Source organism: Egretta garzetta, unplaced genomic scaffold (assembly GCF_000687185.1).
Source record: "Egretta garzetta isolate BGI_Z169 unplaced genomic scaffold, ASM68718v1 scaffold570, whole genome shotgun sequence".
Taxonomy (NCBI): domain Eukaryota; kingdom Metazoa; phylum Chordata; class Aves; order Pelecaniformes; family Ardeidae; genus Egretta; species Egretta garzetta.
The window spans coordinates 375,549-396,619 of NW_009258485.1; the positions used below are offsets into that span (position 1 = coordinate 375,549).

Below are 21,071 nucleotides of genomic sequence, written 5' to 3' on the forward strand. Positions count from 1 at the left end.
GCTCGGCCATCCCCAGGAAAGCAGGGCTCCATCAGGCGTAATGGTGACTTGGGAAGACAAATGCCATCACTCCAAATGGCCCCCCCCCCCTTCCTTCTTCTTGCTCCAGCTTTCTATGCTGGGCATGACTTCATATGGTGTGGGATAGCCCTTGGGTCAGTTGGCAGACCAGGCCCATACTAGCTAGCATGAAGAAAATAACTCTATCCCAGCCCAAACCACCACAACGAGGTATTAACTGAATTTTTCCTCTGTGTGTAGCAGCTCATCCTGCAGCCGTTTAAGTACACAGAAATCCAGTTTACTACCCAAGTGTGTTTGAAGGATTGTGGTAAGTCGTGGGCAAAAATGTACAGAGATAACCAAGTATTTAACCTTAAAATCTGTTACCGTAGTCTAGACGTGGGGGGCTTTCTTTTTAATTTCCCTTTGAGTACGGTCCTTCTCCAGGATTAGCTTATTGATGAGCGAAGGGAGGGTACCAGCTGGTCTCTTTCTGGGGCAAGGAATTCATTTCCTGGGTCTTAGAAGGTACTATAGTTACTATTCAGTGTTTTATTTCCCACCTATATATTTTTTCTGAATTCTGTATCATGGAAATTTTGTCTCACTAGGAATGGGAGAGGAGGAAGAGATCCAGAGGGGGAAAATTTGGGAATGCTAAGGACACTGCCTAATCACCCATGCTTGTGATGTTAGCAGGAACACATGCAAGTGCCTCAGAGTTTCATACCTAGGTGTGCAGAGCATTTGCTAAAAGCCTCTTGGGTATTAAGGCATAATTTGAAATAGGAAACAAAATCTGACATTTAAAAAAAAGAAAACTTTGACATAGTTAATAGAAATGATTAGAATTATAATCTCCCCGAGACACGTCAATTGAAGTAACACAACAAATGGTGCCTCAGTGCAGAGTTTGACATGCACTATGGCTTTAAGTTGTTTTTAATAAACATAGTAGACAGTAATATCAATTTAGGAAAAAAGATAAGCAAGAATAAAATTCAAATTTGAATGCAAAGGTTAGAGTAGAACAGATGACTCATGCTTTATCTATATTGAAGTAATTATACAGCGAGAACTCAGAACACTGGCTTTGGACTTATAAAGAGCAAATCACCATAGTGAGATTTATCTTCTAGCTAATTTTATGGGCAACACAAAAGTTTCTAAAAACTGCGGCTTGAAAGATGGTTACGAAAGGTCATTGCTTCTTCAGTTCCCCCTGTTTTTCCACTGAAGGACTTAACCATCGTTCATCTTTACCAAATAATTTTACTTTTTCCTGAAATTTCCTATTGAGGCTGCTGATTGCTTTTTCTGTGCATCTCTAAACTTTTCAAATTACATTCATGTCTCTGTATATGATCTGCTAGAAATGGTTGCCAATACGTTTGTAGTGTAAGCATCTGCAGGCAGGGTGATAAACAACACATTCTCCAAGGAGATTTGCTAGATTACTGTGCTTTTTATTGTGCCTTAACTCACCTGTGAGCATCTTGAATGCTTGCTGGGACTGGTGGCTGTGTTTTCAGAAATGTTTGATCATAAACCAGAACAAAGACATTTTAGTTATGAGGATTATACAGCTTTTGATTGAAGCATTTTTAAAGTCTGATGCCAGTAGATGTCAACCTGCAGCGTGTTAGAAAAGTCAGATTAGTGGGAGGCTATAAGGTGGTTTGCAGATGGCTGCAATGCTGCATCAAACCGTTAGAAGAGATGATTTGTAGTGTTTATTTGCCCTCAATCACAATTTCTCATTTTAAGTGGATTTCTCTTTTTTCCCCCCTCAAAACCAAGGGTAAAAATGTATTGGTGTCTAATCTGTTTTCTCTCTGCATTCAGGCAAACCAAGTTATTAAATGCCATAATTAAATGCTTTGCAGATCAGATACTGTCTCCTTTGACAAAAGGAAGAAAAGATTCATTAACTCTGTGGTATGGAACAGGTTTTCACCATTCTAGGGAAGCAGTTGAGGGGTGCAGGTGGGAAGATGAGTTTTGGGGAGATCTAAAGAGTCCATCCTCTTTCCTTTTTTTTTTTTTTTTTTTTTTTCTTTCCCCCCCTTCTCTACATCCAGTTGCAGACCTGGATGAACTGAAATGAAACTGGCTGGTGAGGACATAAGGACTTAATGGTATTCTGGGGAATTTGGATGAGTTTTGGTTTTCAGTATCTGAGCATCTGTGTGCTGTAGAAAAAGTTGTTATGAAAATATTTGAAGTGGTAATAAGGCAAATACTTGTATGTAACCTAATACCTTATTTACTGGTTTGGAAATAATTAACTCCTTTGAAGAATATCAAGCATCTATCTAGTGCTATCCATCTTCAGATTCCTAAGAAACATTTGTCAGTCTTTTAATCCTCTAACCAGACTGTTTCCTCCCTCTAGCCACTCATGAATTGTATCAGTTTCCTAGGTAAATTGCCTTTCACGTTAAATTTTCAGTTCGCCCTTCTGTTTTATATAAAGCTTAACAGAACTTGCTTTTCTCAGTGGTACTCCACGGTGTTGTTCATAACAACAGTTTCCATTTTCATAAGAGTCCATTGAGCGTGTTGCGGTAGAAAGATGTGGGCAGCCTCCCTCTTTGTGAGAGCTGGCAATCCGTCTTCAGTTCTGCTCGCAACAAGTGGAGTAAAACACCAGAAAACAGAATACACGGGCTAGAGGAAGGGTGGAACGATGTTCTGGCAGGGTGAACCTGTAGGCATGGACGTGTCAAAGAAATCAATTGATTTCTTCATCTTCTTGTGATATCAAATCCCAAGTGTTCCTAGCATTTCTATATGGTTTTTTTGACATTACAGGAGGAATGGATGGAATCACTTTGAAACGTTGTTTGGAAACTTGAATTTTCAGCATGGATTCTTGCTTTTGTACATATATATATATATATATATATTCAGACACATGCAGTATATAATATCCTTAACGTTTTACCATTTTTACATGTATTGTTAAATAGGTCGCCTGTATTGTTAAATAATTGTTAAATAATTATAATACAAAGAGTGCCTTTGTGATTTAATGCAGGAACAGCACTGGTTCCTCTTACGTGGCAAAAGGTTTGTTTGGCTTTTTTCTCATCAGAGCTCCTACCTATATAATTTGGGATTATGCAGATGGACCTTACCAAAGGGTTCTTTGTTGAGTACGAGTCCGTTTGAGGATCAGAACTTACCCACCCGAGAAAAAACAACTGCACCTTGGTATCATACTGTAGTTCATTGTCTCGGTGTTCCAGCTTTGTGCCACACTAGCTCGGATGTTGTTGTACTGTGCTTTTATTCAATGCAGATAGACAGTATGTGATATTTTACCTTATGCTGAGGTGCCGTAACCAACGGAGTGAAGAACTTTCTGTTAGATCATTTGGGTAGTACCTTAGGCAAAGTCCTCCTTGTCAAGATGGTAGATAAAGGCAAGAAAACAAAGTCTCCTGTGACTCTGAGTCTAGTATGGTAGCTCTTGATTTATTGTATATCAGTTAATAAAACCATGCAATGAGAGAAAGGCTGGAAGAAGTCCTTGGGATAGCTCTGTTTAATCCTGGAGCGGGGAGACATAAGATAAACCTTCCTCCCTCAGAGAAGGCTGCAGTGTTAAATATCTTTCTTTAAAAAAAGAAATTAGATTTTATTTTTTTAATTTTTATTTTTATAAAAAGGACTCCTGCCTCTAACGTAAGCAAATCTTCAGGGCTGGAAGATAAAATGTTAGCCATGCTGAGATTCTTTTAAAGAATTTCTCGTTTAGCTTTTGGACTTTTAAGGGAAGAATTACAGTAATAAACACCTTTATTAAGGCTTAATAACTTTGATATAAAAAACAAATAGGTGAAAGCAGAAGTAGGAATTATTTTGTTCCTCCACAATATAGTTTTGTCAGCTAATCAGTTAAGAAAATAAACTCCAGGCAATAAATTATTCTGTAAAACCTAATGAATAACAGCCCTCAGAGAGCAAGCGTTTTCAAGACTACAGTGTGAATTGATGCTGGAGCCCAAATGCCGTTAGATGCCTATAATTACTTGATGGTTCTTTGTAGCGTATGAAATAACCTTTGAGTTCTAAGGGGAAAAGATAAATACACGGGAAAAGAAACAAACAAAACCTGTCTATTGTAGTATCAGGATATTTTGGTAGGTAGCTGCTAACAGCACGTTTAACCATGATGATTAGTTGCATTTCACAAGAGTCACCTGTTGCTAGAGTCAATACAAAAATCTTTAGGCATTTTAGATCTTCACTTCCACCTTCACTACAACTTTGCCCAAACAGTTTCACTGTATCTATTAAAAAAAAAAAAAAAATTGCTAAATGACACAACCTCTCACATTCAATCTTGTTTTCTCTGAAAAGTCACTAATATAATTTTAGATGGAGTTGTGACAGATGGGCTGTAAGGAAGAGCTGGCTGTGTGGAACTTTAGGTAGTTGCTATGACATCATGAGCCCTGTAATGTTGGTGGGAGGAGGGTTTTGGAGAAAATACTTGGCATTCATAATCTATCACCTGTACTATGACAGCAAAATGATAACTTGGGAAAGATACACGTTCGTTTTTATAAAAATACTCCACCAAACATGAAAATGTTGTGAAGGGCAGGAAGACTATTCTCAAAAATAATCCCTCTGCCAATGTGTTTCTGGGCTCCCATCTCAAGCAAGGAAACAAGGAAGGATACGGATACACAAAACTTCTCAAAACAAACTAGTCCTGGACTTGAAGTGTTGGGTAGATAGGAACCCTCCTCCTTTCCCCCATTTTAAAGGTCTGTTTTGAAAGGTAGCTGTTCCATCCCCTTGCCTTCCCCTCCCGGAGGGTTCACAAAGAAATCCTGCTTGGCACCTTGGAAGGGAGCTTGTTGCATGATCCTGTGTTAAATGTTCCTCTTCGGTAACTTGGTTTCCCATATTTGGAATCAAGAAATGAATCTCTCACCATTGTTTGAATCACTTAACTCTTTTGGTCTTGAAAACAGCTGAAATGAGCCTGGCAGACATAAGACACAGTTTCCATGTGAGCAAGGAATTCAAGCAGACCAGTGCATGTGGATAGATCTATTAATTACATGAATATTTGACAAATTTTGGAGACTTAGCAATGCAGGGTCCTTTTCTCATGGCTGTGGAAGGATAATTTCAATAAGTTCCCCTGTGTAGGGTGTTGAACGGTGTTTTTCAGCAAGAGGTAAGCAGCAGAAAGCCATTGTCAAATGTGTCCACGCTTTGCTGTGTCCCTTCTCTGAAGGTTATTGCTGCTTTAGGGGATTCAACAGAGAAAATATGTGAAGATGCATTTACATCAATATGCACAAATGTCAGCTACGGTAGCCGGGGCTTGAGCATGGGCTCGCTTTTGCCGAATTTCTAGGGACAGTAATATCTGGCAGAGGGACAGAGTGAGCAGCTGGAGAACAGGAACATCTTAAATCGCTACAGCTGTTTGCTTCTGTGCAGCTGAGCCAGAACTTCAGGCAATTCCCCATTAACTTAACCTGTAACAAGATAAATTGAAATAAAGCAAGGTTGCATTCAACTAAATCAAATTGTGAATGGTTAAATTGAAACAGTGTTCTCACGGAGATGAATCCTATGACACATTAGAAAGATAATTTAAAATAGAGTTAACTTCAGGAGGACTTCATTTAGGAGTCCAGATTAAGGGAAACAACAAAACCAATCTCTTTTTGAATGAGATTTCATTATGCTGAATGATGAAAGAGTATGGTTTGGAAAAAAGCTTCGTCATAATTTAAACAACTTCTAGGGAAAACTGAAACACGAATCTAGTCCTTCACGTGCAGTCACCAATGTCTAAACTGCTGCATAAAGTAAATTCTTGATAGCCAGGTAAAATAATCTATTTACATCAGTAAATTTAGCCCAGATTCTGGTTTGGGGGCATGTATGAAAGGTAGGCTTCTGTGCCAGAGAGAAGTGGAAGAGCAGCAGTCTTGTCTGATGCACAGCTATGCCATTGAAATTCTGGATACAGGTAGAAAGGTCGGTACAGAAAACCAGCCCACAGGATGGTGAGAAGTGCAGATCCAGCAGGGTCACAGCTCAGCTTACACCTAAAGTCAGCTGGAGTCATCCACTGATTTATGGTTTGGTTGGGGTTTTTTTGTTTTTTTTTTCTTTCAGTAAAGAGTTTAAAAAAAAAAAATAATCAAAGTGATGGTAGGGAAGGTGAAGTGACTGTTGGGAGCCGTCGGTGATCTGTTCCGATTGCTGTGATTTGCTCTATCCAGATTCAGATTATTTTTTCTCATATTTGTAAATTGGATTTTCTTTATCATGTAATGCATGGCACAGGCATATTTTTTCCAAGCAATTTCTTTCATTTTTGGCATTTGTAATACCTTGTGGAAAAATCAGGTGGGTGTGTTGGTTTGGTTTTTTTTTTTTTTTTTTCAAAATGATAATTCTTTATAGCTCTGCTGTATTTCAGAATTTTGCAACCAATGTCCTAATGAATGCTTTTTTTTTAGTGTCAATTATAATCATTCAGTCAAATTTGAAATATCAATTATTGTTAAAAGGTCCAATTGTTGGAATCCCTAAATTGTCTTCCTCTCACGCTTATCAGCATCTGCTGCTTCCATCTCACTGCCATTGTAGTGCGGTATTTTCCAGTAATGTATATTTAGTGATATGTCAAACAGCTGCTATGAACTATTTATCCTTCCTCTGATCGTCTTCAGGGTAAAAATACTTTTGTCTGTAATATAGGCATTGCATTATTAATGTTTAATTTTCATGACATTCTTCTCCAGATCTCCTTCCTCATCTTCCTGTATCTATAGCTTTATTTTTGTCTCTATGTATCTATATATATTCTTTAGCCTTCTGTATATTTTTATTGAACATAGACATTTGTGTTATTTTCTCCGGTTATTTTTTTTTTCCCCTGTAGTTTCAAGCTGAGCAATAAAAAGCTGTCTCCTGCAGTGAAGAGTTTTACCTTTGTCAAAGGAGTGAAGGACAGGTTTGCTGTTTTCTCTGAGAAATCAGTGCTGCTCACTACACCACTCTCTTCTAGCTGGAGCTTCCAGTAGAGTGATGGCTTCTTGCCCAGCAGGAAGAGCGAAAGTTGGTTACAGGTTTTGCAAAGGAAAAATAACTTTTAAGTTCCTGAATATCTATCCGTGAGTTTTAGGCTGTATAACTCACTGGAAAATTAATTCTGGTTAAGTTTAATTAGATAGACTTTTTTGTTATTGCTTTAAGATACTTGTCTTGATCCAATTACAATTGTAAGCGATAATTGAAAGTCAGATCTTGTTGGATGGTGGGGAAGAGCTGATAACAGTTTGAGGTGTTCCAGTTGGTTAGCATGGGCAAAGGGATGAATTACACCTTACTTTGTTTTATTTTGACCTAGAAAAGTGTTATTCTGGTAGAGGATCATTGCTCGTCCCTGGCAAAAGGCCAGGCCATAGTCCCTGTGAACTATTTGCCGTTGTTAGGTGAGTCTCAGTGGGAAGTTGTAAACGTTATTAGTTGTAAAGTAAAGCATGTGTGTTAAGGATCATAATCAGATGATGGAAATAAGCTGAGGGAGATGATTTTGTAAACCAGATGTACATTTAGAATCAAAATACTATATTATGACTGACTTACACTGTCACACAAACATTTATTTGAAGACATGTATATGTAGCATCTTCTGTTAGGTAAAAGATTTCTCTCATAGAGGAAGAATAGGTTAAAATGTAAATTTAATGTGTTTTTTTTTTTTTTTTCCTTAACTGAGTACAAAGTATACTGACTTACACTGTCACACATTTATTTGAAGACGTGTATATGTATCATCTTGTGTTAGGTAAAATATTTCTCTCATAGAGGAAGAATAGGTTAAAAAGTAAATTTAATGTGTTTTTTTTTTTTTTCCTTAACTGAGTACAAAGTATCTGGTTGACATTTGAGAAGATTTGAGGCAGTTAATCCCACCTTCAGGTGAATTATTATTAAAATTTCCAAACAGTCTCTGCAGTCAGGTTTTGACCCTTTTTGAATCAAGAGAAGATCAGCTTGAGGGAGAAGAGAGACTAATTAAAATGAAGTCTCCAGGCCTGATCGTCTCTGTGGCAGGCAGCTGCAGAACTTGAAAAATGGCTTTTTGCTGCCCAGCCAAATTCTGGTTATTTGCTTGGCTGGATGATAAAACCATCCATGACCTTCAGCAATGTAGAAGACTACAAATCTTTTGTGGTGGAGAAAAACCAGGAAACAATAGGAGGACATTACAATTTCTGAAGTGGATACTCTCAAATCCTTTTTTATACTTATAAAAAAGTGTAAAAGAATTGTCAAAATGTAGTCTGTAGGGAGAAAAAAGGCCATGGAAATGTCCAAGATGGGTTTATGTCTAATGCATAATTTCCAATAGTTTTATTTTAATAAGCTTAACATTTTTGGTTTTTAATATTTTGATTTATGTAGATACATAGCCTTTTACACATTGACGATATCCAGCAGTTTATTAGAAATACAAAAATAGGGAGTGTTGCAAACAACTACAGATAGTTGGCCAAATGGAGATAATGTGGAGTGCCAAGCAATTAAATTATATTAAAGAAAAACTATAGAAGTGCAAAGTTCTGACTTTTTAGTAGTACTGACTGCGTTTGCTAGGACCGTGATTAAGCTTTTTTTTTTTTTTTTTTTCTGCTCAGACTATCTAATGGGCAGATAATGGTTGCCAGGGCAAGTGATGTCAAAACCTCTGTCTGACCTTAAAACGGAGTCGTGCCAATTACTGATTATTGTGTTAGTCCACAGAAAGGTTCTGATGTAGGGACTTGCGCTGTTTTCCTTTGGCAATTGTCTTTGTTATGTGCTTTGGTGTAATACAGCTAAATGCAATGAGTAGTACAGCTACGTCTACCTTTTCTTATGGAAAGACCTCCCAGTCTCTCACAAATGCGTGGATACCTTTCTGCTGATGTTGGTGATGACGATGAAGAACAAGGGCTCATAAATGCACTCTGTTTGGGTAATACTTACATTAGCGGCAGCAGCAGTATTGCCTACCTATACGTTAAGTTCCGGCAGGCCAAGGAAAAGCTATAACATGAGTCAGCACTGCTGATCTTGCAGCCAAATAGCTAAAACTGAGTCCTGGGCTGCATCAGCACGAGAGCAGCCAGGAGACCAAGGGACGTTTATTGCACTGTACTCAGTACTTGCTAGGCCACATCTGCAACAGCATGCAAAACTTATTTCTGCATATGCATACAATATTATGTATCATTAAAGATATAAAGAGATAAAGACTGTCCTGGTTTAGGCTAGGATAGAGTTAATTTTCTTCATAGAAGCTAGCGTAGTGCTGTGTTTTGGATTTAGTACTACAAGAATGTTGATAACACACTGATGTTTTCAGCTGTTGCCAAGTAGTGCTCAGACTACTCAAGGACTTTTTGAGCTTCTCCTGCTCGGCCAGGTGCATAACGAGTTGGGAGTACAGCACAGCTAGGACAGCTAACCCAAACTGACCAAAGAGCTATTCCAGACCATAGAACATCATGCTAGTGGGGGGGGGCTCGAACCCACGACCCTGAGATTAAGAGTCTCACGCTGGCGGGGGCGGGGGGCAGTCGGGCGGCCGGGGGGGCTATTAATATTATTTGCTCTTTATCTCAGCCCATGGTTCTAACCTTTCTTCTCCTTCCCGATTCTCTCCCCCATCCCACTGAGGGAGGGGGGAGTGAGCGAGCGGCTGCGTGGTGCTGAGTTGCCAGCTGGGTTAAACCACAACAAAGACATAAAGAGATACCTGCACTTATTGGTATATGGCATTTAGTACGTATATGGCATTTAGTACCTATATTGTGTGATTTCAACATTCAGCCCGCCGGTGTATGAGTGTGTCTCCTTACAGTTTATTGCTTGCCAATGCATGGGGTCAGGCCATACAAGACTGAGTTACCCCGCAGCTCTTAGATATGGCTATTTACTGTTACTGTCTTGGCAGTGGTATAGCTAAAACCAGGAGAATAACATTTCCAGAGCTTTCCTGTCTGCTCTGCCAAGGTGGCCAGGGGAGGGGTGAGGCAGTCAGGACCATCGTGCTGTGGTAGTGGTGCAGGAGTGGGTTTTCATCTGCAGCAGCAATTGCTTTAACCCCAGCAGGCAGCCCCTGGGGAGCAATAAGTTGCCATTCCCTCTTTTTTTTTTTATTTTTTTTTTTTTCTTGCAGAACATACTGTTTCAGAAACTTTACTTACATAGACCAGCTAACCCTATTCATTGACAAAACCCACAACAATAATTTCACGTAACTGAGATGCCACCTGTTGGTTCTTACCATGGTGCCAATTGCAATTCACTTTCTCTTGGATTAATCTGATCAACTGTAGGAGAGGGATTCAGTTGCCTAAGAAGAAATGGTTTGGGCTGGTTTAGATGCCCTGAGTTTTCTGAGACATCTGTATAAGACTTCCAGAGATAACACAACAGATACAGGAGCCCTGTGCCGTTCTGAAACAGCATCTGAGGCAAAATGTTCCCAGGACATGGCATATGGCATCTGACATCTGTGCAAGAGCAACTGAACCAAGCTGAAGAGACGCATGAGGAATCTAGGCCCCTATTTTAAAAGCAGAACTCTAGATGGAAACTGGGAAGGTCAAACACCCAGTCCTGCTACATTTACAACTTGAGTTGTCACCTACTTGGTCCTTGTATCAGTGACTTGGCTGCACCTAGCAAATAAAGACATCAATAGGCTCCTTTCAGCCTAAAATAGCTTCAACTTAGCCATTTTAATTCAAAATAATCAGTATTGTTTCTTGTAGCCCTTTATCATCAGCAGAATGCAAGCTTTCAGATATATGATAGAAAACGTGATCAGAATACAAATGTTGAATTAATTTAAAATCCATTAGTTTTAATATAGAGATGTCTCTACAACAGTTTAAAACATTGTGGAGAAGAAAACAACATACGTTATTGCTGCGGAACAAATATTGGCTTTAGCCAGATTAGCAATATTAAAATGTCTTTATTTTGAGTAGCTGAACTGTATAGAGAGAATTATTTATATCAGCTTTTCAGCTCTAAAGGGAAGACATGGACAATTATGTGTATTTGTAAATGAATGGAAAAATATGGTTTATTTATAAAGGGCTTTATATGCATATATTAGTATGCAGGTTTTATATCCAGCTAGTTCACTTGAACAAGTTTTGTTATTTTCTTTTTCTGAAGTGAGTTGATACTAAATCGTAAGGGACTTCATGTAAGTACCTAAGTACCTAGCTATATGGAGATGGATTCTTTATGATTTTAAAGGGTTATAGAGAAGTCATAGAATCATAGAATGTTTGGGGTTGGAAGGGACCCCTAGAGGTCGTCTAGCCCAACCCCCCTGCAGGAGCAGGGGCACCACTAACTAGATCAGGTTGCTCACAGCCCCGTCCAACCTGGCCAACAAGTCATAATGCTCTATGTAAAAAGGGAAAAACATAATATGTGGGTTTGTAGGTTTTTCAAAAACTTAATTAAAAAGCATAAATCAATGGAATTTTTTAAGACAGGTTAAGATTCACTCACAAATATTTATATCAAGCTCATTTGTGTTCCCCTCATAAGAAAATAACCAACACGCTGATTCCACAGAAGCTCAGTGGCTCAGTGGTCTATAGCTCCTCTAGACAACTAAGAGAGTGGAATAACCCACAGCCAAAATAAAATATTGGCAATAAACTCTTAAAATACACAGCTCAAGACCCTACATCATAATCTCTAGCATGCTTTTATGCCCCTCCAATTAAAAATATTATTTAGTAACACACCAGCAGCCACATTCAACTCCCCATATCATCCCATTCATGATATTGGAAAAGTAAAGAAGATTCACACTTCCACTTTTTAATGTGTTTAGCTTCAAAATGGCATCCTATAAACACTGTGCACTTTTGTAGTTTACAACGCAAAAGCTCTGAGTTTACACCCCAAATCCTGATTTTCTGTGTTTATAGGGGAGTTCACAGCTGTATGCAGCTGTGTAAAAGTTATGCACCTAACGTAAGATAATCACCCTTCTCTAGTCAATGGAGAGAGACACCGAGGAGAGAAAAATCAGACTATTTAAGACAACTGTTTGTGATGGGATGAATTATCCCTTAGAACTGTCAAGTGTAATGATCTTTTATTCCTTCTTTTTCTAAAATAATATCACTTAGCATAATATAAAGTTGGATTTTGAAACTCCCTATAACTAACTACTCAGATTAAAAAAAAAAAAAAAAAAAGCAATAGGAAGTTGTGTGGCTGAAGATCATTGCATTCATCACAAATGAAGACTTTAATATTACTTATCTGCCTTTATGCCTTTTATCTAGAGATGTCAAAATACATGACAAAGGATTAGAAGCATTACTACTGAATTTTGCGGATAGGGAAACTAAGTACTGTCATTTTACTCAAAGTCACAGAAAACAGCAGTAATATCCAAGTTATTTTACTACGTCTAATGCCCTGTCCATTGGAACACGCTGCTTCCAATAAGTTTCCAACCCCAATTGGATTTCCATTACCAGTCATAGCTTTGGGTTAAGCCGCGTATAAAATCTATAGCGCTGTTTAAAAAAAGTAATAAACTCTAAACGGCTTTCTCAGTCACAGGGTCTTCAGTCACAGGCTTTTCAGAATTACCAGTTTTTGCTTTTTTTTTTTTTTTTTTCAGGGAAAGAAAGAAGGATTAAGCTTTTAGCACCCTCTCCTCTTGCCAAGAGTACTTGGCCTGGTGCTGATCCTAGGAGAAGGGTTTACTCATATTTCTTTAATAAGTGAAATTGATATTGGTGCTTCGTCACGACTAAAGGTGCTTTGTGTAACAGCTGTAGATTTTTTCCTCTTTCTATCTTTTCTTTAAGTAAATATCTTTTGTATTTAATTCTTTTAACTCTTTTCCTTTCTCCTGTTACTCTGCAGCTGAAGGGCAAGTACTGCAGGAAGCAGAACTTCCTAGAAAATACTTTACGAAGGCATTTTGATGTTAAAATGAGAAGGCATTTCTAAACCAGAAAGAAAACCAAAGATACATTTGTAGTCATATTAATGGTTAGTATTTGTTGCAGTCCTCATAGCAGATAGTCATGTTTTCATACTTAGCACAGAAATTATCATGCTTTTACCCCTTTTTCCCCACAAATCTTCCAAGTTTTGCGACGTAGGAATCTTTATTGTAACCACTAGAGAATTTAACCCTTCTTACAAAATTTAGTATTAAATCTTCTTGCAATGTTCCTGTGTATTCATATGTATCATCTAACCAAGCCTTGCTGTGAAGCTGCAGTGTCTTTTATCTTCCATAAAAATCCTTATCCATGAGGATTTTTCATGTTCCCCAATCACAGCAGTTGCCCAGCACCTTGTGAATTCTTAGGAACTGCGATACATCCACGGAATTCAAACTCTTTAAACATTCACTAGTTTTAAAAGATCAGTAGCAACAGTTGGGCGGGGGGGGAGAAAAATTCTCCAGTTGCTAGCAAAAATAACAGATTTTACAAGCTAATGAGGCTCATAGGTTGGATTTCACAACTCACCTGCCTTAGTTATAGTGAGAATGGGATCAGAGCTGCATCTGGGAAGCATCGCCTGAAACACGTGTAATTTTGTTTCATTTTGCATAATCACCTGCAGAGTGGGGTGGCAGCCTGTGAAAATTTGCAGCCCAGATCAACCTGATTGAGGGACCATATGAAAAGGTTTTTCATCCATAGATTTATTTACACAGGCGGTGACATCATGCCAAAAATTAAGAAGCTATAAAATTTTAATAACTTAATAATATTTTCTTAAGTGTCTGAATTTTATAACAAGAGCAAATAAACATTTAGAGGTTGAGTTGCTATCTTTCAATAGATATTTATACATAGCTTTATCTAAGTGTGTGTGTGTGTGTGAGAGAGAGGAAATTTATAGCTTATATAAATATAGAGAGACACAAAGTACAAATATATACATAAAAAATAGAAAACTAGAGTGGTTGGCAGCACAACTGAATTTTTACTGCTTAAGGTACTTTTCAGCATTATCAGAAAGCAGTGTAAATATTGCATCTGTTGTCCCTGGAAAATGCCAGAAAATATTACTGATTTATTATGTGGGAGGAAGGAAGTGAAAAAAGATACGGTGCTGAAAAATGTACTCTGTCGGAGAAAGGATGGGCTAAACAATAATTTGTAAAGTTTTACACTTACTATATATAAAAACTCCCTCCAATGATTTGAATTGCAAGTTTATAAATCATCCGTCTCTTCTCCATGTGTGTGCTGTACAGAAAGGGACTGTTGGGTTTCTGTTGGGTTTTGTTATATTTGTAATTCTTTTCCTAACAGAAAGGATGCAACTATTAAGCTGGTATAGATTTCTCCTAAGATAAATCAATGCAAAACTATAATGTCCCATTTTCACTTTTTAATACTGTATTTTACACATCAGGCCTTTGCCTTTGACCTAAAATAACAATCATGTCTGTCTATTTGGTATTTTCAGTGAGTTTAGTCGTTAAATGGCTGTCATCTAAGTTCTCTCCTGTTTTACAGTGCCTGCAACTGCATTTAATTTTCTACTCTTGCAAGCTGCCTAGTTAAGCTTAAAGAATTTATTCTGAACGGAATAAACCAAAAATCTTTGATGTTCAGTCATCAGATAGTTCTGCTTTTATGATTTCAAACCAGTTCCATGGGTTTTTTAACATGATTTTGTTAAATAGATAACATTAAGAAATTCAATCTATATAAAATAGAAGCTGGAAACATCTCAGGATCTCACTCTTCCTGCTGCCAAAGTTCAGATACAAAGACCTGGTTCTGAAAAATATATATGATGAAATGATTAAGTGGGGGGGACCCCAAAAATTTAACCCAGAAACCTCCTGAAGTGAATGGCTAAATATAAAGCGTGAGTTTCAGCTCCCAGGTTAACTGACAAGGCCTCAGCATAGAATCATAGACTCACAGAATGGTTTGGGTTGGAAGGGACCTTTAGAGGTCATCTCCTCCAACTCCCTTGCAATGAGCAGATCCAGGTTGTCCAGAGCCCTGTCCAACCTAGCCTTGAATGTTTCCAGGGATGGGGCATCTACCACCTCCCTGGGCAACCTGGTCCAGTGTTTCACCACCCTCATTGTAAAAAATGTCTTCCATAACAACTTGTCTTTTAGTTGAACTCAAATGTTTAAGCCTTGGATCATAACGACTTATCAGTGAATTCTGTTTTGAGATAAATCTATGTTATAGAATGAATGAGACTGCTTCTGTACGCTCCTTACTTCATTAACTGTACGAGTTGAATAGTTGGAAACGGGAATAGTCAGCAAGAAGTCAAAAGAAAACGATAAGAAACCTTGTTGATAAACCTCAGGGTCCTGCCTTTAGTTTGGTGCTTAATTATTTGCTTAAAATTTTTGTGTGTGGTACTTGTCAGGGTGTGCAGTCTTTTCTTAGTACCCAGGCTGAGCTTCTTCAGTCCTGACAACTGCTTTTAAAATGTTAATGTACGTAAATGTGAGTTACCTCTGATGATGATGCATGATCTGAAGGAAACGTGACTCCTAGATCTGTCCCCGCTTTGATTTGCAGTGTGGTCAGGCTGTCTGAAAAGAGGATAACCCAAGTTCATTGGAAATTTCCCATTTTTTCCATGGAAATATTGAGACAAATTGTCTAAGTTTTGGCTAAATTCTGATTATGTTAGCAGGCCAAGATCCCTGTTCACTTTTCAGTGCTTGCCCACAGTGAGGGTACTCCAGATAGCTCTGGGAGACTGAAAATATTTGATAATTAAATGGTAGCTTGAGTTTTCCTAAAATACCGTGACATTTCCACATGATGATGTGATATCTGCTCAAAAATACCCTTACCTGCATGTCCAGGGATTTTTTTCTGAAATGGGAATTCCATTTTCCGTACAACTCTTAGAGCATCATGGGGTTGCATGAGACACTGCTCTTACATTAGAAATATGATTCTGTTTCTAATTTGTGGAGTTTGGGGGAATTGGTCCACCAATACGTACTTTGACAAACTAAATCTAATCAAATCAAGTTATTTTAGAAAATGATGGCCCTTATGATAAACTTGGAATGTTTTAGCTCCGTGCTTCTGGTAAGCTCTTACAGCAAAAAGTGCAAATCATGATATTCTGAAACTTATAATTTGGCCAAGTACAAACAGGTTAGCTTGAGGACATCTCCTCGATGGCTGCTAACTCTTGAATAAATTTCAAAGTACCATTGCAAATTATAAAGGTATTAGGGTTATTAAGAAAACAGCTGGGAGAATGAATATCATGAGGATTGCTAAATGACCTTAATAAAGGGATTGATACTGTTTCCTCCTATCTTCTGACAATTCTCAAGAGGACCTGGGAAAGAAATTGAGGTCGTCATCATGCAAAACTGAGGTTGGAATATTAAGTTGTGAGGACATATATTCCAAAACAAGAAAAGCTTAAGGTTTTTTCCCCCCAAAGGGAAAAAAGAAACTGAGAGAAGGTAATTAGCAAAAAGCGAATGAAGATTATATTGCTTTTAGAAGTGATGTTTGGAGATTCACCTGTTTTCCTTCCACTTTCAGTGGTATTTCACCTCCACGGTATTTATGTCACTTAACTTTCTCTTTCTCTTTGTTATTGTCTTCTTTTCCTTTCCCCCTTTTTTGTGTCTTCCCCTCTCTCTTTTCTTCTTCTTAGGTTTAAAAAAGCAGCAGAAGAATATCTCCATGTGCCTCCTAAGATGTACTTTTTTTTAAATAACAATGAGTTGTATACATCCCTTTTCCCTTCAGAGCATACAAAACATTTCACTTGCACTATTTTTTTAGTTATTGCCACAATACTACCATCCTTTAAAAGGTTATAGCAGTTTCAAAAAGATACCAGAGTGTTTGGAAAATATGGAAGTATTGAAGAATATGTATTACAGTAGGGCAAAAGTGTGGATATAGAAAAATAATTAAACCAATTAAAACGTGGTTAAAATAGGGATTTTTCCTGGAATTACCAGAAGCTCTTTGGAGGCCCATCCTAAAGAAAAATTTCTGCTCTAAAGAACATATGATCTAAGTAGGCTATGAGTAAAGCATATTTTATCACTATGACTTTAATTATGAAGAGCTGGGCTACAGGAAAGAAGACTTTCTGCTGATAGTCCCATTAAATAACTTTTTATTAGACAAGGAGTCCCATCAGGTAGAATAACAGTTAGCTTGAACAGCACTGTCTTTGTTTCAGAAATCTAATGGTATATCCCAAGCCATGCAAGACGTCTGTCCATCAGCGGAGTGTCTTAAACACCGTGATTTCTGTCTTTTTTTTCTTGCAATGCTTACCTTGCCATCTTCATTGACCTCAAGCTGTTCAGCCTTTATTTGATTTGATGTCATTTGATGGTAGTAAGTGTAGTAGCTCACCGCTGTCTCAGTTTGTGCTAAGTCTTTAGTTTACTATTGGCATGGAGAGAAGCAGGCCAGCTGCAATCTCGCATCTACGCCACCTCTTCCTACAACACCCTTGATTGCTCTTGGAGGCTTTCTGTGTAAGTACCGACGGCTGCTAGGCTACTCCACGCATGTGCAAAGTACCACTGTTACCTTTGCTGTAGGCAGTAGTTGAAAGCATGGTAGTGAATATGTTCCTTCTTGTGCACTCAAGCATTTAAACAACACAGAGGTGCCATTTGGTGCCGATTGAGAAAGTGTGGATGTGCTAGGGAGCTTGGGGGTTGGACTTGACGACCTCTAAAGGTCCCTTCCATCCCAAAGCATTCTATGCTTGTCTTTAACATTGCTGCAATATGAGAAGTGAGCAAAGAGCTGAGCTCAGGCAAAGTTCCGGAGCTCTTCAGCAATCTGGAAAATGACACAAAACTCTGAGATAGTCTTAAAATGATTTTCAGCTGTGTTACGCCATTTATTTATTTATTTATTTATTTATTTATTAGCCTGCTTATTGCCAAGGAGGGTGGGGCACTTTCTTCATAAATACACTTTACGAAAATAAATACCACTCTCTGTAGAATAGAGGCTGCAGCCATTACTAAGGCGGTTACTGTCTTCAATAAGTGTTGCAGGTGGTGATGAATTTGCTCACAGCAATTAGTGAAGGTGGTTTGCTCCCAGCAGAAGAGAAGGTGAGTCTGGCCTGCAGAACAGGGGAGGAATCGGGACACATTCTCACCACAGGGGCAGAGTGCATATAAACAGAAATAGGATTTGAAAATAAAAGACCTATAGGGCATTATTGGCGTGTGTTTACAGAGGACATGGGAGTGACGATAGGTGGGAGAAGCAAGATGATCTCAACGCATTCAAAGCTCAGGGCATAATGGGAAATGTAAGATATTTTCATAGACCTTTTCACTCATATGAAGGTATGTAAGTGGATGTAAATAGCGTAAAGATGAGAGACATAGGTGTGGCAAAGGAACATTTGGTCTGCCTCATGGCTTTTGGTAGGACTAGTTGACTTAGGAAAACTCCAGTGGTAGGTGGGCTTGTGAGGGCACAGAAGGAGATTGTAAAATAAAATATAGAGGAAAGACTTACATTAGTTCAAGTTTAAGAAACTGATGGAAAAGAAAGGCAGTCAGGAGACTGATCTTGAAGAAAAGAAGAAAAGAAAAAAAAAAAAGAAAAAAAAAGGCAGAATAGTGCTGGAAAATTGATGTAAAGGTAGAGGTAAAATAGAACTTGCCTTTTGTAGCCCCAGGGAAGCATGTGTTTTTACAGATGCTGTGAAGACTGTGTTTGATGGGGGCTTTTTCCTCAAGCAAGAAAAGAAGCAAAGTCCATGTAATATTATTTTTGACGCTCTTTCTTCAGGTTTGCCTGTCCTGTCCAGAGAGTATCCCTTAATTTTTCAGGATCAGAGTATATGTGTCATATAATTTAAAACATCCCAGAGGATATTGCAGTAGTGAAAGAACAGCTAGAGTAGGTTTTTTCTCTTGAACCTAGCCTACCTCTGCTTCACTTCAGTAACTCACTGCCTTGGATATTATTATTTCTGTTACTTCTATAACACATGTCCTACTTTATGGCTGCATGTTAGTGGATGAAATTCCACAAGTTAATATAACAAAAAATCGACAGGTGTTAAACATTTTCTTCTGCAACACAAGATCTTCTTGAAAGATTCATCTATAGTTCCTGCTACACATCTTAGTCCCAACGGTTGGACTTGATGATCTTAAAGGTCTTTTCCAACCTAAACGATTCTATGATTGAATGAGAATGATGTTTAGCTCTTCAAATGGAATAATGGACCTTCTTACAAAAGTAACCTTTTTTTCTTATAAAGCATACTTTTTCAAAATACTTTAAAGTACTTTTAAAATAAAAAGTAGTATTGTAAAAAACAATTCGGGGGTACTTTAGTTAGTGGATATGGGAGACTTCTACCATGATATTTAGAAAGCTTTGGGGTAAAGAGTAGAAAAAGTTCTTGAAACTAGAATTTCATTGCAGACATAGATAGGGTCAGTGAAGAAGGAACATGTGTGGAGAGAATTCTAAGAAAAAGGAAAGGATAAAAAATGATTTTGCATTTTGCTGCTGTTCCTGATAAAGGATATGTAGGCATAGTCTTAAAATTAAAAAAAAAAAAAAACAAAACAAAAAAAACAAAAACAAAAACAAAAAAAAACCCAAACCAAACCAAAAGAACCCAAAAAAACCCCCAGAACCATATTTCTTTCTTTCTAAGTACCACATTTTTTCAAACTTTTCCAAAAATTTGGCCATGGTGTATAGGGAGCTGGAACTTTTCATTCAGGTTTTCTACCCAATCTCAGAAAAGCACGAAATGTGGGCTGCTGCCAGCTACGTAGAGGTCTGTGAGTGATGACCTCTGACAACTTTATTTCTCTGGGCAGATCAACCATGTTCTGTGAAATATCCAACTGTATTGTCCACTTGGCCAAATTATAGCTTGGAAACGCCATTTTTGGTAACTGAATTGACTATCAGTTTCTCCTGTGCGACGAATCAGTTGTGTCTGTTACAGAAAACATTTGAGTCACACGGCTGCCTAGGAAAAGCTCTTGTGGTTAAGAGGCTCGTGAGACCAATGCACTCTTGATCCTGCCTTAGCCATGCTATATAGTCTTAGAAAAAGTCACAGAGAGTAGAACTAGTCTCCAAAATCTAACCGTCTCAAATGCAAGGGTCAAATCTAATCTTGTTGTTTATGATCCCCGTGCATTCAGCACAATTCTCTTGAGAAGGGGATTCCTCCTAATTTAGAATAGTTGCCCATGATGGTTGGTTCTTCTAAAGAAGCCTTCCACTCTCCCATGTTTCTAAAGATAGCCTAGGTAACTAGCTTAGGCTGGGTGCCTCAGTTTTACATGTTTGTGGTTAGGTGAAATTGAACAAGCTCTTAATCTGTCTGCAGATTTGTCATATTCAAATTAATGTATTAATGTTTCATGTTCATTTTTTTTTTCCATAGAAGCAATAATTAGGTATGACAGAGAGCAACATACAAGTACACAGCAATTCAGGAGCCATAATGAAGAAAAACAGGATAGGTGATTAGTGGCACAGAAGGCAAAACCTGATATGTATGATCGTATTTTACATTTTACTCCTCAGAAATCATGACAAAAAGTACTCAGTATAGCCACCATGATTTCCTGAAAAAAAAAACCCAAAAAAACGGACTATCCAGTATTGTAACTTTTTTTTTTTTTTTGAAGGAAATGGGAAGACTTTCAGATCTGTGTTTGTGTTTTATATCTCCTCCTCCACGCTTCCGTTTGTTCCTCTTCTTTCTAGCAACTCCCAGCTGCCTCATGTTAACATTATGTAGATGTTGCTAGTACAGAAGGTCAGTTTGAAAGACTATGTTTTGAATTCAGTTATTTATTATGACACTTTATGCCTATTAATTAGATGAGTCATATATTTGATTCACCATAGAGTTTATCTTTACAAATAATCATGAAAGAACTACTCAAAGACACAAACTAGATCTCTAAATGGAAGCAGTCTTCTAAATACTTAATGCTAAAATGCTAGGAATTATTAAAAAAAAAT

The 21,071-nt window shown here is 37.9% G+C and overlaps 1 protein-coding gene across 4 annotated transcripts in view; it reads left to right on the forward strand.

Annotated features, from left to right (window-relative positions):
* LOC104131806 (catenin alpha-2) overlaps positions 1-21,071 on the forward strand; it is a 468,889-nt gene that overhangs the window by 209,735 nt on the left and 238,083 nt on the right. Inside the window, exon 7 of one of the 4 annotated variants that reach the window (XM_009645015.2) lies at positions 14,077-14,092. The exons of the other annotated variants lie outside the window; for them this stretch is intronic. Within the exon in view, the coding sequence (XP_009643310.1) occupies positions 14,077-14,092 (16 nt within the window). The remainder of the gene's footprint in view (positions 1-14,076; positions 14,093-21,071) is intronic. 4 annotated transcript variants of the gene reach the window in all.